This window comes from Mercenaria mercenaria, chromosome 9, assembly GCF_021730395.1.
Source record: "Mercenaria mercenaria strain notata chromosome 9, MADL_Memer_1, whole genome shotgun sequence".
In the NCBI taxonomy this organism is placed as follows: domain Eukaryota; kingdom Metazoa; phylum Mollusca; class Bivalvia; order Venerida; family Veneridae; genus Mercenaria; species Mercenaria mercenaria.
The window spans coordinates 35,971,722-35,985,693 of NC_069369.1; the positions used below are offsets into that span (position 1 = coordinate 35,971,722).

General features: G+C 34.9%; 1 protein-coding gene across 1 annotated transcript; it reads left to right on the plus strand.

The window, feature by feature from the left end:
- The first annotated feature begins 1,007 nt into the window (after positions 1-1,007).
- On the plus strand, positions 1,008-11,631 carry LOC128559262 (uncharacterized). The gene is made up of 5 exons (XM_053550512.1): positions 1,008-1,180; positions 1,632-1,722; positions 2,495-2,648; positions 5,511-5,646; positions 11,582-11,631. The coding sequence occupies exons 1-5, from the start codon at positions 1,051-1,053 to the stop codon at positions 11,629-11,631; spliced, it is 561 nt and encodes a 186-aa protein (XP_053406487.1). The 5' UTR covers positions 1,008-1,050.
- Positions 11,632-13,972: the final 2,341 nt, after the last annotated feature.

Consider the following 13,972-nt stretch of genomic DNA (forward strand, 5'->3'; position numbering starts at 1 on the left):
TACATGTCTGCCTGTGGATCATTAATGTTTCCCAACCCTCGGGACAGCATGGATAATAAACCTCACTAGCGCTGTTTTTTTTTCATTCCAAACATTCTCTCGGTTAGGGAAAACCCTGTCTGATACAGGCAAGCATGTAACATCCTTATTTTTTAGCTTCGGCTAAAACAATGGAAAAGCCTATCCGGTACGAAAGAAAATGTTTTATTTTTAAGTCGTTGGGATAAAACGTGCTGAAAGTCCAAAGATTTGAATGTTGTTTACATAGTGGAAAATATTAGTGAATTTATTGTTTGTGATTACCTCCCTTTATCGCTATAACTAAATGTTTTATAAATTCTTAGACAGGAAAACCAAAAAGAAATCGCAGACGGCCTGTCGGAGGTAAGTTCTTTTCAGTCATTTATTGCATAAGGTGACGTATCAGTTTATCATAACAGAACAAAGGGCCGCAGCACCTTAGGTTGTAGTTTAGACAATTTTGCCTGAATTAAACATATTCTATATTATTGCTATATAGATCAAAAGGTTTATCTTTTCGTCTCGGAAATGTTTTGCAGAATGCTCCTCACTGTCAATGCGGTTTGCTAATAAATACAGACCGTGATAGGGTCGCCGGCTTAGGGATTACGTAGGATTAGAGCCTAAACGCAATTCCTGATGTTCTAATAACATAACTCCTACTGCCCCGCTGCCCCATTGCCCCGATTACGAGGGGATTAAGCCAGATTAGGGATTATGTCGGATTAAAATGCCCCGCTGCCCCGCTGCACCAATGCCCCAATGCCCCAATGCCCCAACTCTGTGAAACGCCTCGTTATATACTACTTACGGCTAAAGAGTCCAGGAACTCTGGTTAGGTTAACTGCCCACCGTTACAAAACTGAAATACTGTTGAAAAACTTGGTTAAACACAAAACAAACAAACAAACAAACAAACAAAATTTCTTATCAATTTGGGCAAAGTATCCGCAGAACAAAATGATGCTATCATGACAAGAGTAAATTCTGATGTCTTTTCACTTTGGATGTTGATTACACAAACGTCTTATGTGTTATGTTTTTAGTTTGGTAGTCGGTGAACAGAAAGCCGTTAATCCAACATATGATGTGACATCTTCTTTGAGTCCAACGTCTGCCATAGTTGGTGACCCAGTCGTTTGGACCATCAGTTTTCCGGGTATGTATTCTATGCTAGAATGATCGCTATTGATTGGGTAAAATTTGCGATTGTTTCACTATCGCTCAGCGACATCCCGTGAATTCAAAATGGTGAAATGTCAGTATCGCGAAAATTACTTGACCAAATTAGAATTTTACACTGTAAAGGAGATTCATTGTTGAAAAAAGGGATCAATAACTCTTTATTTTATTACGTGTAGTTTTCTATATGGATGTAACAAATACATGTATTTCGCAAATGATGTTAACAAATTAAACTCGCTCTTCAATCGCGATAAATGTCTGCTGAATTGGTTTAAAACAGTATTTATTTACATAATTGCAATTGTTACAACATTATAGCAACAAAGATGATTGAGTAGTAAGCGGTAAGACTTTTTAGAAACTCTCCCCCATGTGTCTACTAAATTGTATTCCGCCAAAAATATTTGATAAACTTTTTTTTTCAGTGGACTATATCCTGGAAGTAACTAGCTGTAAAGGTTATCCTGGAACCGATGCTCAGTCTTCTTCTTCAGTCAGTTTGATTAGCGGTGGAGGGTAAGTTGATGAGATTTGTATATCATCGAATCTTAAATACAGAAATGTTATAGTAACAATAAAATGTTCAAATAATGAACGGTACAAACGTATTGCCTTAGACCGTTCTTAATGTATTTTTTATCACATTTTACTTCTGTGGCGAGGAACCACTGTCACACTCTAAATGCAGAAACAATAAATACAATGAAAATATCCATATAGCATTCGTTTAAATAGTTCGAATTCGAACAGTTTGGATACTTTCAGTTGTGAAATAAATGACAATTTGCCCTCGTCTGATTAACCAGACGTTGCCCAGCGTATCGCAGTTTTATGATCACGTGGAATTACCACCGTCACGTGATTTAATACGATATTCCTGCGCAGAGGCTGACAACGAGTTTGTGGTGATTCACAATACATCAGTTTCTACTTAAGTTTCTGTGTAGCCATTTATAATTTCTTATCATTAGTGTTCCAATCAGTTCCAAAAAGTAATGTTTACTTATTATTGTAAATTGTATCTGAACCGTGCACTTTTGATTGTCTCGTATTCAGTATTAAATGGTTTATTGAGTTATGGTCGATATGTTACGTTTAATATAAAACCTGTTAATTATTCGAACCATTTATATAATAGCTGCTCCTACTGCTGCTACTGCTGAACTTCACACCGATTTATATAAGTACGTGCACAGTTTTCTCACCCTGTGTCAGCTGCTATTTTACTTCGTTTGACACCAAGCCTGTTCAACACTTTTCACAGCAGTTGGACATTTTATATTTGCAGGTGCAATGCTACCAGTGAACTGATCACTCATTTTTCAGACAGCTTGAACGGTACAGTCACTGCGAAACTTTCAGCATTCAAGTTTTACAACTATGACAACGTGTTCTTGACATGTGACTTGAAAGTTTGTCCATCTTCGTCAGCTAATTGTGATGTAAGTTTAAATGCATTTTTTGTTATCTGAATGAGTTGATAGTGGCCGGTTTGCTTGTCAAATTTGGAATAAGTGGGCAAAAGCTAAATGTATTCATTTAGATCTATATATTTTTGAAATTTTGTAACTGTTTCAATATCTAGCGTTAATTAATACGATGGATATCCAGATATATTGTAATATCATGATTCTTCTATAAATAGTACCAAATTTATTAAACTCGTTGAATAAGTTCAATATGAAAAGACTCTCTATATATATTTGAAACTTATAACTGTTTCAATATCTAGCGTTAATTAATACGATGGATATCTAGATATAAATTGTCTTACTATGATTATTCTATAAATAGTAACAAATTTATACTGGACAAAATGGTATTACTATGCCAATATCAGGAACACCATCAGCGTGTGACGTCATTATAAAGGCAATTTTTGCTCGACTTTTCGAAGAAAAGGTAGAGCTATTGTCGCCGTTGGTTAAAGTTTTTGATAAAGTCAAATATCTGTTCCTATCAAAGCTATTGACTTGAAACTTGAAATCCTTATTTACTATCAAAGTCTACACCAGGAGAAACAATCCCCATAACTCTGATTTAAATTTTGACAGACTTATTCCCCTTTTTAACTTAGAATTTTTTTTGTTAAAGTTTTTGATAAAGTCAAAAATCTGTTACTATGCTTAAAAAAATTATTTACTATCAAATTCTACACCAAGAGAAACAGTCCCCATAACTCTGATTAGAATTTTGACAAGTATTATGTCCCTTCTTAACATAGATTTTTTTTTGAAGATTTAAACATGTAAAGTTTTTACTGGCAAAGCTCTACCTCAGAGTCAAGCACTGAGAAAAGTCGAGCGTGCTGTCTTACGAACAGCTCTTGTACTCCCTGTAGTCGCGTTACACAAAGAATAGAGCCTTCCAAAAATCGATAAAAGCATTGTGATGTCATGATGTACCTTACACAATGACGTCATTAAGTACTATTGTTCGATAAAAATAGAGGCAGACAGAGTTAAGGACTTTTAGACTATGTCTTAAAAAAGTCATAGAAAAAAGTGGACTCTATAATAAAACTGACTTTGGCTGGAACTGATGTAAAAACTAGTCCGTCAATATGGGCAGGGCCAATTATTATTATACTTATAGGTTTTTTACTGGCAAAGCTCTACCTCAGAGTCAAGCACTGAGAAAAGTCGAGCGTGCTGTCTTACGAACAGCTCTTGTACTCCCTGTAGTCGCGTTACACAAAGAATAGAGCCTTCCAAAAATCGATAAAAGCATTGTGATGTCATGATGTACCTTACACAATGACGTCATTAAGTACTATTGTTCGATAAAAATAGAGGCAGACAGAGTTAAGGACTTTTAGACTATGTTGTAACGATTACTGAATGCATAAAGGGAAGTAATTCCATTAATATGCAAATTTGCAAACCTGTCAATTGTCATTGGAGTAAGATGACAGTATATAAGGGCATTAAATCACCTTTGGTGATGAGCTAGCTTTTCACCGACGAGATTTGTGTGGCACTGAAACGTTACAAATGGTGTCAGAAGTGGGATGAAGTCAACTGCCGGACTGGAGTTGCCTTACCCATGTATTTCCTAGGCCAAATCTCGGGACTAGATTTCTCGGAGGGGAAAGTAATGTAACGATTACTGAATGCATAAAGGGAAGTAATTCCATTAATATGCAAATTTGCAAACCTGTCAATTGTCATTGGAGTAAGATGACAGTATATAAGGGCATTAAATCACCTTTGGTGATGAGCTAGCTTTTCACTGACGGGATTTGTGTGGCACTGAAACGTTACAATGTCTTAAAAAAGTCATAGAAAAAAGTGGACTCTATAATAAAACTGACTTTGGCTGGAACTGATGTAAAAACTAGTCCGCCAATATGGGCAGGGCCAATTATTATTATACTTATAGGTTATTAGCTTTGTATCGGGAAATATGCACGAGTTCTTCTGCGGAAATATTGCGCGACTTTAGGAGCGCAATATTCTTCCGCTGAAGAACGAGTGCATATTTCTCGATGCAGAGATAATAACCTTTTTATTACATACTTATCTACACCGATAAATATAATGCAAATATCATAAATGTGTTCAATATCCTGAATAGGATTGACAATACTGAACTAAATCGAAAAAATAGTGCAACAGCACACACTGAATTACGTCACGCACCCGATATGAAATTCAGGCGTCAGTGTATGGAAAAATATTGACGTTTCCGGTACCAGTGTAACTTAACGGGGAATAGAAACGAGTATGTAATAATCGTTAATATTGCGTTTAGGTATATAATAAACACGTCTTTAAACAGTGACGTTCCTTACGTGGTTGCTAGCACTCCTACACCTGTACAGACACTCGGGCTACGCCCTCGTGAAGCGTGTTCATATTCACTATGCCCTTGCCGTTTAATAAGTATATAATACTGCGGGAAAATGAGAACGAATCCAAAACTAGTGTAAATATATAAAATTTTCAACTTCTTTTTACTACGTACGTACAGTAGTGGAATTTCTTAAAACTGCTGCTTTGCATATCAGTAAACCTTCGACTCCTTTCATGTAATATATGCCTCGGGAACGGGCGGTCAACGGTTCGAGCCGCATTGGGATGGGTTCGAATGTGGTCAGCTATATAGATTGGTTATTGATTGCCTACCTTCCTTTCGCCTGACATAAAAGAAAGGATCTAGAAGGTAGATTTGCGCAAGACAGAAGTGTCTAATAAGTCAATACGACTGACTCTTTTTAAAAAGGGCAGCAATATAATCTAAATCATATACAAACACCTTTCGTTATTTAATAGAATTATTATACCATTCTTATATTGTTGCAGACGACATGCAGCAGAGCAAAAAGGAGTGCCAAACAGATTGGAACAAATAATGACAATGACGCTGAAGAGACACGTATGGCCACCGTGCACAATGTGCTAAAGATTATTGACCCACACTCAGACGCATGTATTCCAGGTAAGTTACATTTGTCAGTTCGTTAATATTGTTGCTCTAGTGGTATAGGATTTGACATTTTCATTCATATATCTGTGCCGTCACCTTCTCATTACATGTATATTTTATTTCAATGATTGATTGCATTCTAGCACAAAACCATTACCGACAAAAGCCCAAAAGTGTCAGTTTTTATTATGTATTATTAGTTACCTTACTGTAAATAGTAATAAAAAAGCTGTTAAAACCGGTCATTACAGCAGCCGTTGACGGATGCTAATGGCGCAGTGTGCCTAACACACCATAATTATAATGGCCCTGGTAACCGGAACGTTGACCTGTTCTGACGTTACGTCATTTAGCAACGTGATTATGGTGCGTGAAAGGGTGCTTAATCGTTTTCAGATCGATTCACAAATAATGCCATTGACAAACGATACTTATGTTTGTGGAAAGTATGCAAAATGAAAATACCAATAAAAATAGGAAGAGAAAGTACATAATGAAAATGCCAATAAATAGGCTGGTCATTTTAACTTTTAGGGTTGAACTGGTTCCAACATGAATCTTTTGGCAAGGAATACGTAGTATGTATGGAAATAAAACACAAAAAAAGTCCTCAAAAATATCATGGCACAATTTTGAGATATTGCATCTGGAAATTCTGAAATAATGCCTTATACGAAGTACCGTTACTGCGGATCATGTGCTGTATTGTTCTATTAGTATACTATTGCATAAATGTCTGAATATCAGGAAAAAAAAATCTTTTGAGATTTCTAGCAAGTAATGGTAGGCTACGTTTAGTATTTTACTATCTTTGTCCAAAAAAAAAAAAAAAAAAAAAAAAAAAAAAAAAAAAAAATGACCATCAGCGTGTCAATATTCAGAGCATAGGTATCAAAATTCAGGGCATGTGTATCTCAGTCAGAAACTAGAAAAATAAACATTCATTGGGGATTTCGTAAAACAAACATGTATTCACAATATCACTGCAGATAGGTGGGGTACTTGATAACATCAATATTTGCTCAACATTCATAGTTACGCTCGTTACTTATATAATGTTTCTTGAATTGCTTTATTATGTAATGCATGCATGTGAATAAAGAAATGATGATACTAATATTTCGTTTAATAATAATTTTAGATATATTTGTGTTACTTCGTATCATTAAAATCTAAAGGAAGCTGCCAATTTTCGAGTGGAATTCTTTTGAGGACTTTTTTTCCTGTATTGCATAAGTAACTAAAGATTATAAATCATCAATAAAACTTTATGTTGGAATTGGTTTAAGGTTCTGACATTAGGGGTGCTATTCTACTCTCCCGGCGTCGGCGTCGGCATGAGCTTTCTTGGTTAAATTTTTTCGGCAACCTATGTTTTTCTTTGTTACTATTGCTTATATCTTACTGTAACTTCACATTAATTAACATTGTTCAGCATGCAAACAAAGTATGTGCAGGGGCTGAGCCCATTATACCCAAGGTCAAGGTCACAAAGGTGTTATACTTAGGTTATTTTTAAGGTTAACGTTTTTCGGCAACCTTTTAAAAATTATTTTTCTGTCATATCTTTGCTAGTGTTGCTTATATCTTACTGTAAACTCACATAAACATTGTCCAGCATACAAACAAAGTATGTGAAGGGGCTGGGCCCATTATACCTCATAAGGCTTTGTGATAATTGATTATTGGTTATCTGTTGACTCATCTAAACTCTCTGAAGGATGGGCTATGCCTCACTTCATTAATATCTAAAGGAAGGACCCTATAACTCATGTCTGACCTATGACCCCTACGCGTCACCCGTGACTCACTGACCCGCGTCACCTTTACGTAATCCCCTTGTCTCCGCCAAGGCTGCGAAACTGTCCGTTCTATACTACTCTTGTAGAGTAAGTTGTGTAACAAATTGGAGTTTTGTTTTTCTTAATAAGAAGAACCAGGACTAAAATATGACATTTCCCCTCTCTAGTTATTGATCTACTCTTATAAACAAAAAGTCTACGTTTGTTTGAGCATTGCACCAGATGAAATTAATTACATACTTTTTTATATATTTTCAGTTTCTCGAGTCAGCAAGAGCCTGGTATTGGCATTGACATACATACACTGTTATTTTTAATGACGCAGTGAAGGATTTTTTTGATGACACCGGGAACGTTTTTTTCGAACAGTCGCTGGAACAATAGTCTAATACATAGACAAAATAATGATAATTTCAATTACGTACTTTCCTGTTAAAATGCGTAGTTTAGTTCTGAATAAACGAAGAATGAATGTATACTTATAGTTTCTGTTCATTGCTTAGAGGTATGTTCTCTGTGTTTTATTTAAGAAAGAGTATATCCCAAGCAGTGATTGATTTGTTGTTGAATAAAAGATATTGTTTGGAGTACAGATGCATAGCCCTAGTAATATATGAATACACATCTGGACGACAAAATGATTTTATTCAAGAGCAAATCACTGTTCGAGATATACAATGTATAACACCCACCCCCACCCCCGCCTCCCCCGCCACCAACAAGTTGGCTGTGGAGTAACCTATACTCATCAAAGTTGCACCCAACTATTTTGGCAAAAAAATATGTTCTTAAAATTCAATTTTTTCCGGGGGAACCCCTGACACCCTTAAAACGATGGAAGTACCCTCTCCCGTACCTCAAAATTCAGACAAAAATGCACCAGAGGCCACCATTCAATACTTATATTTCAACAAAAACTACTTTAGGCATGATATTATAAATGAAAAAAAAACGACTAATAACATCCACAAATTCAAAAAAGATTTTATTAATTATTTGAAGTATGCAATTTTATATATATTTAACTTTACATTGCCAGTTTTATCTGGCATGTTTTCTAAGTCTTAGAACTCGTCAACAGCATAAGGTTATTCAACATTTTTTCTGTTAAATACGGGGATTACAAATTTGAACGTATTTTTGACGAGCCGCAACTTGTTGTGGTTGAGACCAATATTTATTCCGGATAGATACGAGTCCAAATATAGCATGTTTTGTTCAGAAAAAAAAATGTAAAAATGGCATTTCCTTATTTTCACAGCTTCTAAAATATAAACAGTAACATCCAAAATCTACGGTGCAAAAACGCCCCATATCTTTTTGTTAGGTACCTATATAAATTCAATCGCACTTTTCAAGTAAATAGAACAAGCAGAAAAATTGTATTATATGTTACCGCATATAAATTAATATGCATGACATGTTCTATTTTAACTTTGATAAACTGGTAAAACATTGAAGATTTTCGTTCGATAAAAAACGACAAACAAAAAGGCTGAGCCTCGTGTAATCCGAGCTAGCAAGATTCACTCGAACCAAATACAGTACCCAAAATCAAGTTACTACTACACTACTGTACTGGACTCGAGTCCGAAAAAAAAATCTCTTTTTTTTCCGGCATATTAGACAACTCTGGCAACTTCTTATAAACAGTCATTTCGAATCACTTCCCTTGTAAATTGTTGCATCAGTAAAATTAAAATAAAAATGAAGAAACTTTCTTATTTTTGAATGAAACATGTAAGTGTCAGCACTCAATTTCTTACTTAATACATTTCCTATCATGTGAAAAAAAATATAAATAGTTGTTTTCGCATTTATTTACTTACTTTTTGGAACTGGGAGAATCTAGATGTTTGAAAATTAAACAAGAAATGTCTTTAAAAAGACAAACGGTGTAGAGCATGAAAAATCCAGAATTAAACAGAATGTACAGACAGAAAATATTTGGATCTGCATATACGAACACATTATTCATTTGCAAATATTTCAACTAAGCAGCTGTTTTAAATGATCAAGAGGTATACTTTCAGTGACAGAAGGTCAAAAAGATTTGACGTCCTGGGCTGATTCTGAAATAATTTCTTGTTGGGTCAGAATCCCCCATAAATAATCCACTAGCACAATATGTCGACCAACGTACAATTTGTTGGACTGGAAATGCTAAAGTAGTTGACATGAAAATAAAACCCTATCTTTTAAATCACTAGTGACCCCCATAACTCTAATTACTTGATTAAGTTCTGTTTAAAAAAAAAAACTTAAAGCAAAAAATCAAACATTTGCAGATTGGGATACCTTCAATAAATATTGAAATCTTTTTATTTGGGTAAAGTAATAGGTAAATACTTACATAATATATGGTGGAATAGTGATTTTTAAATTTAATTTGCATATTGTTGTTGTTTGCATAGTCATTATTACATGAAATTAAAAAAATTTCAGCTGACCTACTGGCCTCCATTGGTGTTGTTATTGTTTTTGTCTGCACTTGCCAGAGCAAGGCTCCAGTAAGGAAAGACCCCTGGTGTCAAATTATGTAGGGAATAACTCAGTTTCGTGAAATAATAGCAAAGAATTGTTAAAATTTCTGCTTTATTTTCACGAAGAGCATGAATTTGCCGTGTGTGCGAAACCGCGTACAGTCCGACACCGGGTACACTGACTCTACAATTACAACCAGCCACCTCTCATTCATCCATAAGCGGGGTACGCAACGGGGGAAGAAGTTTACTTTCGATTTCTCTAGCGGTGATAAATTACTAAAAACTGTAAATTAGAATAAATCATTTTATTTTAGTTTAGGGTAACAAAACTACTAAATATGTTCCATTTAATATATGCCTACTGATAATCAATGTCATATGGTTTATCTTCTTAGCGCGCACCTGTTCCATGTCCGGATTACTACATAATCTAGGTCAAAATCCATGTTATTCAGCTAACGACGAAAAAAACAACGTCTTATCAGAAAAGAGCATGAACTTAATAAACGAGAAATAAAGAGGTAACTTAAGGAGGTAGTATACCTTAAAATTTGTATGTGCGCATGCCAAACCGGAAGCTAACATGACGACTTACGACAACGTTTTCGACAATATTTATAAAAATATTTGGACTTAAATTTTTACCAAGTTGTTTCTTCTTTTCATTTGATCTTTTGTAGCATATTTACTTACGAAGATAGTTAAGTCACAAAAATTGAGTGCAGTACATAGTCTAAAGTTCATACTTTTAAGTTAACAAAATCTAAGGTCCTCCAAACACATTATTTTTAAGGAAGAAAAGGATCGATCTTATTTAAATGTCACTGCAAGTGATATCGCAACAAGTAAGTTATTGTTCCACTGGAAGACTTAACATGTTATTATTCCGTCTTTAGCGCTATGCGATAAGCGGAGCATTAACCTACTTCTTGCGATATCACTTTAACCCTTACCCTGAAAAATTTCTAAAATGGACTGTTCCGACATTCAATTTGGGCAGCATCACTTATTATATGAAGGGTTATTCACTGACTGAATAGCGAACAGTGCAGACCATGATCAGCCTGCACATCCTTGTCTGCACTGGTCGCAAAGGCAGCATCACTTGCCGCCAGCAGGCTAAGGCTTAAGTAACAGCTAATCAAGATTGGACCTTTTCATCCTCAAAATGAGAGGTTTAGAGGAACCTTATTATATCTGTTTGTTCACTTGAAGATGTCAAACTAAATCTATTAACATTAACTGCAATTGCATTGTAAGCTAGATGGTTGTAATTGGTTTTATGTTAGTGCAATCATGAATAAAAAGAAAAGTAAAAAAAGAAACACTTGAATTTTTTATTTTCGACGTCTACCCATTCTTAAAAAGTGTCAAAAACACAGATACAAATAGCGTTTTTATAAAAACAAGCAAATATCACTTTTAAAGATATGTTCAAAAGGTTTAAATATTGATTCTTCACTGATATACTGTCAAATATCAAACTAACGTTAAATTTGTTCCCAACATATGACAGGATAAAGAAGTTAAATATGTCTTTGTAATGATTACCCTGTCTTACAACGAAATTTGCGATTTCTAATTCTAAAACATTTATACGTATTTGCTGGATCACTCGATTTGCCTGAAATTATGATATAATTGTGATATATTTTACAGCATATGCTTCAAAATGTGTGAAAGAAAATCAACTAGATGTGTGTCTATAGGACACAGGTGACCTGCCCACCCTCCACTCCTGTCAGTGTTCATGGTGTCAAGAATCTAGGTGAAATATTTTTAAGATGTTTGCAACACAATCTTTAAAGAAATTTATTTGTACTTTTCACTAAGTGCAGGACCTAGCTTAATGAAATCCCAAAGAGAACACCAGATGCACAACTTCACATTCTATAAAACAGTCCTGTAATGTTTTATGACTTTAGTCAAGTACATTTTGAGATACATGAGGCACAAACTTATCTTTTTACTAAGTCAATGGCCTTAACTCTGGTCTTGCAAGTGAAATAATAAAAAAAAAACTCCGGTTAACAAATTCACATGCTGGACAATACTTCTAGATGCTTTCATGACCCTAGGTGAAATACTTTTAATAGATATATGCAACACAAACTTTCAAGCACTTTATCTGTATTTTACACTAAGTCAAGGACAATAACTCTATTCTGGTTGAGTGAAATCCCAAACAGAACACCAGGTACTCAACTTCACATGCTGTATAACAATCCCCTAATGTTTTATGACTCTAAGATACAAGATACAAGATACAACAAGATACCATTTTTTATTTATAGTCGGGTTGCAAACATAATAACATTAGCTATGAATAGCTATTAGCCGACTTAAATGTAAGTCAAATACATTTTGAGATACATGCAACACAAGCTTGTATTTCATTCATGCATATTTTTGACAAACAAGGGCCATATCTCTGGTCCGAATGACAGAAATCCAGAACAAAATCCTAGGTGCACAACTTCACATGCTGAATAATAATCCTATAATGTGTCATGACCCTAAATCAAATACTTTTTTTGAGATACATGTATATGAGACACAAATTTTATGCCTTTTTATGCATATTTTTTAGGGTAATTGGTCAAGGGCCATAACTCTGGCTGAGTGATTTAATCTAACAAAAGCTCAGGTGAACAATTTCACATGCGACTCAAATTAGGCCATTTTAATGCATTGTTTTGATTAAGTCAAGGGCCATAACTCTGGCATGGCTGTGTGCCATCCAAATTAAAACCCCTGTTGCACAATTTCCTGTGCTGAATAACAATTCTGTGAGGTTTGATGACTCTGGGTCAAATACTTTGTGAGATATGCACGACACAAATTCGGACGGACGGACGAACAAGGGCAACTCTAAGTGTTCCCTCCCCCACCCCAACCCCCTCGAAAAAAGAAATTGGTGGGGGGGGGGCACAAAAATGTACCGTCAGTAATGTTAAAAACTATTGTCAAAGATATCGAGGCTGCGTTAGAAATTTCGTTTGTTTTTATTAGTTTGGATTTATGCTTCGGCATTTTGATATATCATTTCTTGTATTTTCATTTATAAATAAGTACAAAACGTCTTCGAAACTAACAGAAATTGTACATTGATCAACCTTTTCGTTAGAAAAGATTTTAGTGACCCTTTTCAGATTCTATAGTGACCCTTTTCTCCGTCGGAGGCTCCGAGGTAACTTGGAAGTTTATATGATAATGCTAACTCATCTATTATTTAATATCTCTCGATCCAGCTATAGGATTATATCCACTGGTTAAATGTATTATGCGGGGACAAGCGAGAAAGATAACATGTACCCATTTTACTTAATTTGTCATTTTCTTCTCGTCTAAATGAAGCTACAAAGACACTGACCTCCAGATTTGGCTGAAATAATCTTTCTTTCAAATTGAAGTTTGGTCATATTATGAATATTAGAATTTGAGTTTTTGTTTATAGAATTTTCTAAAAATTCCAAATCAAGAAAAAAAGATGACCGCGTCGGGAATCGAACCCCGGACCGCCGCGGCAATAAAGACAATTATCCGTCATCGTAAGCGCTATAGCGGATTATGACTTCAAAATATAGATATTTATAATTGAGATAGTTTACCTGGAGTAAAGCGTTACAAACGCTTTTCGATTTTCATTGTAAAAAGTTGTAAAAACAGTAAATTCTCATGTGTTTCCGTAACATATACTTTTGTAAAGCCTTCTTAAGAAATATAGAATTTATTTCCAGATATCTAAAAAAAAATATTTTTTTGTTGTCGAACGATCTGGAGGCCAGTCCGTCAATTCAGATATAAGTTCACAAAGGGATTGGTTTTAGGTTATGTGAAAAAGCGTTTTTTTTTTTTGTTTCATCGGGCTTATTTGGATTTAGCATGTTGAACAGTATTTTATGTAATTATGTTACAGAAGCCAGACTAATCTTAATTGAACTGTCTAGTGGTATTTTGACCACTAACCTTCAATGGCGGTGCTACTATAAGATTCTTTCACTAGTTGTAGGTGCAGATTGGAATATTTGGCTCGAGGGTAACTGTTTA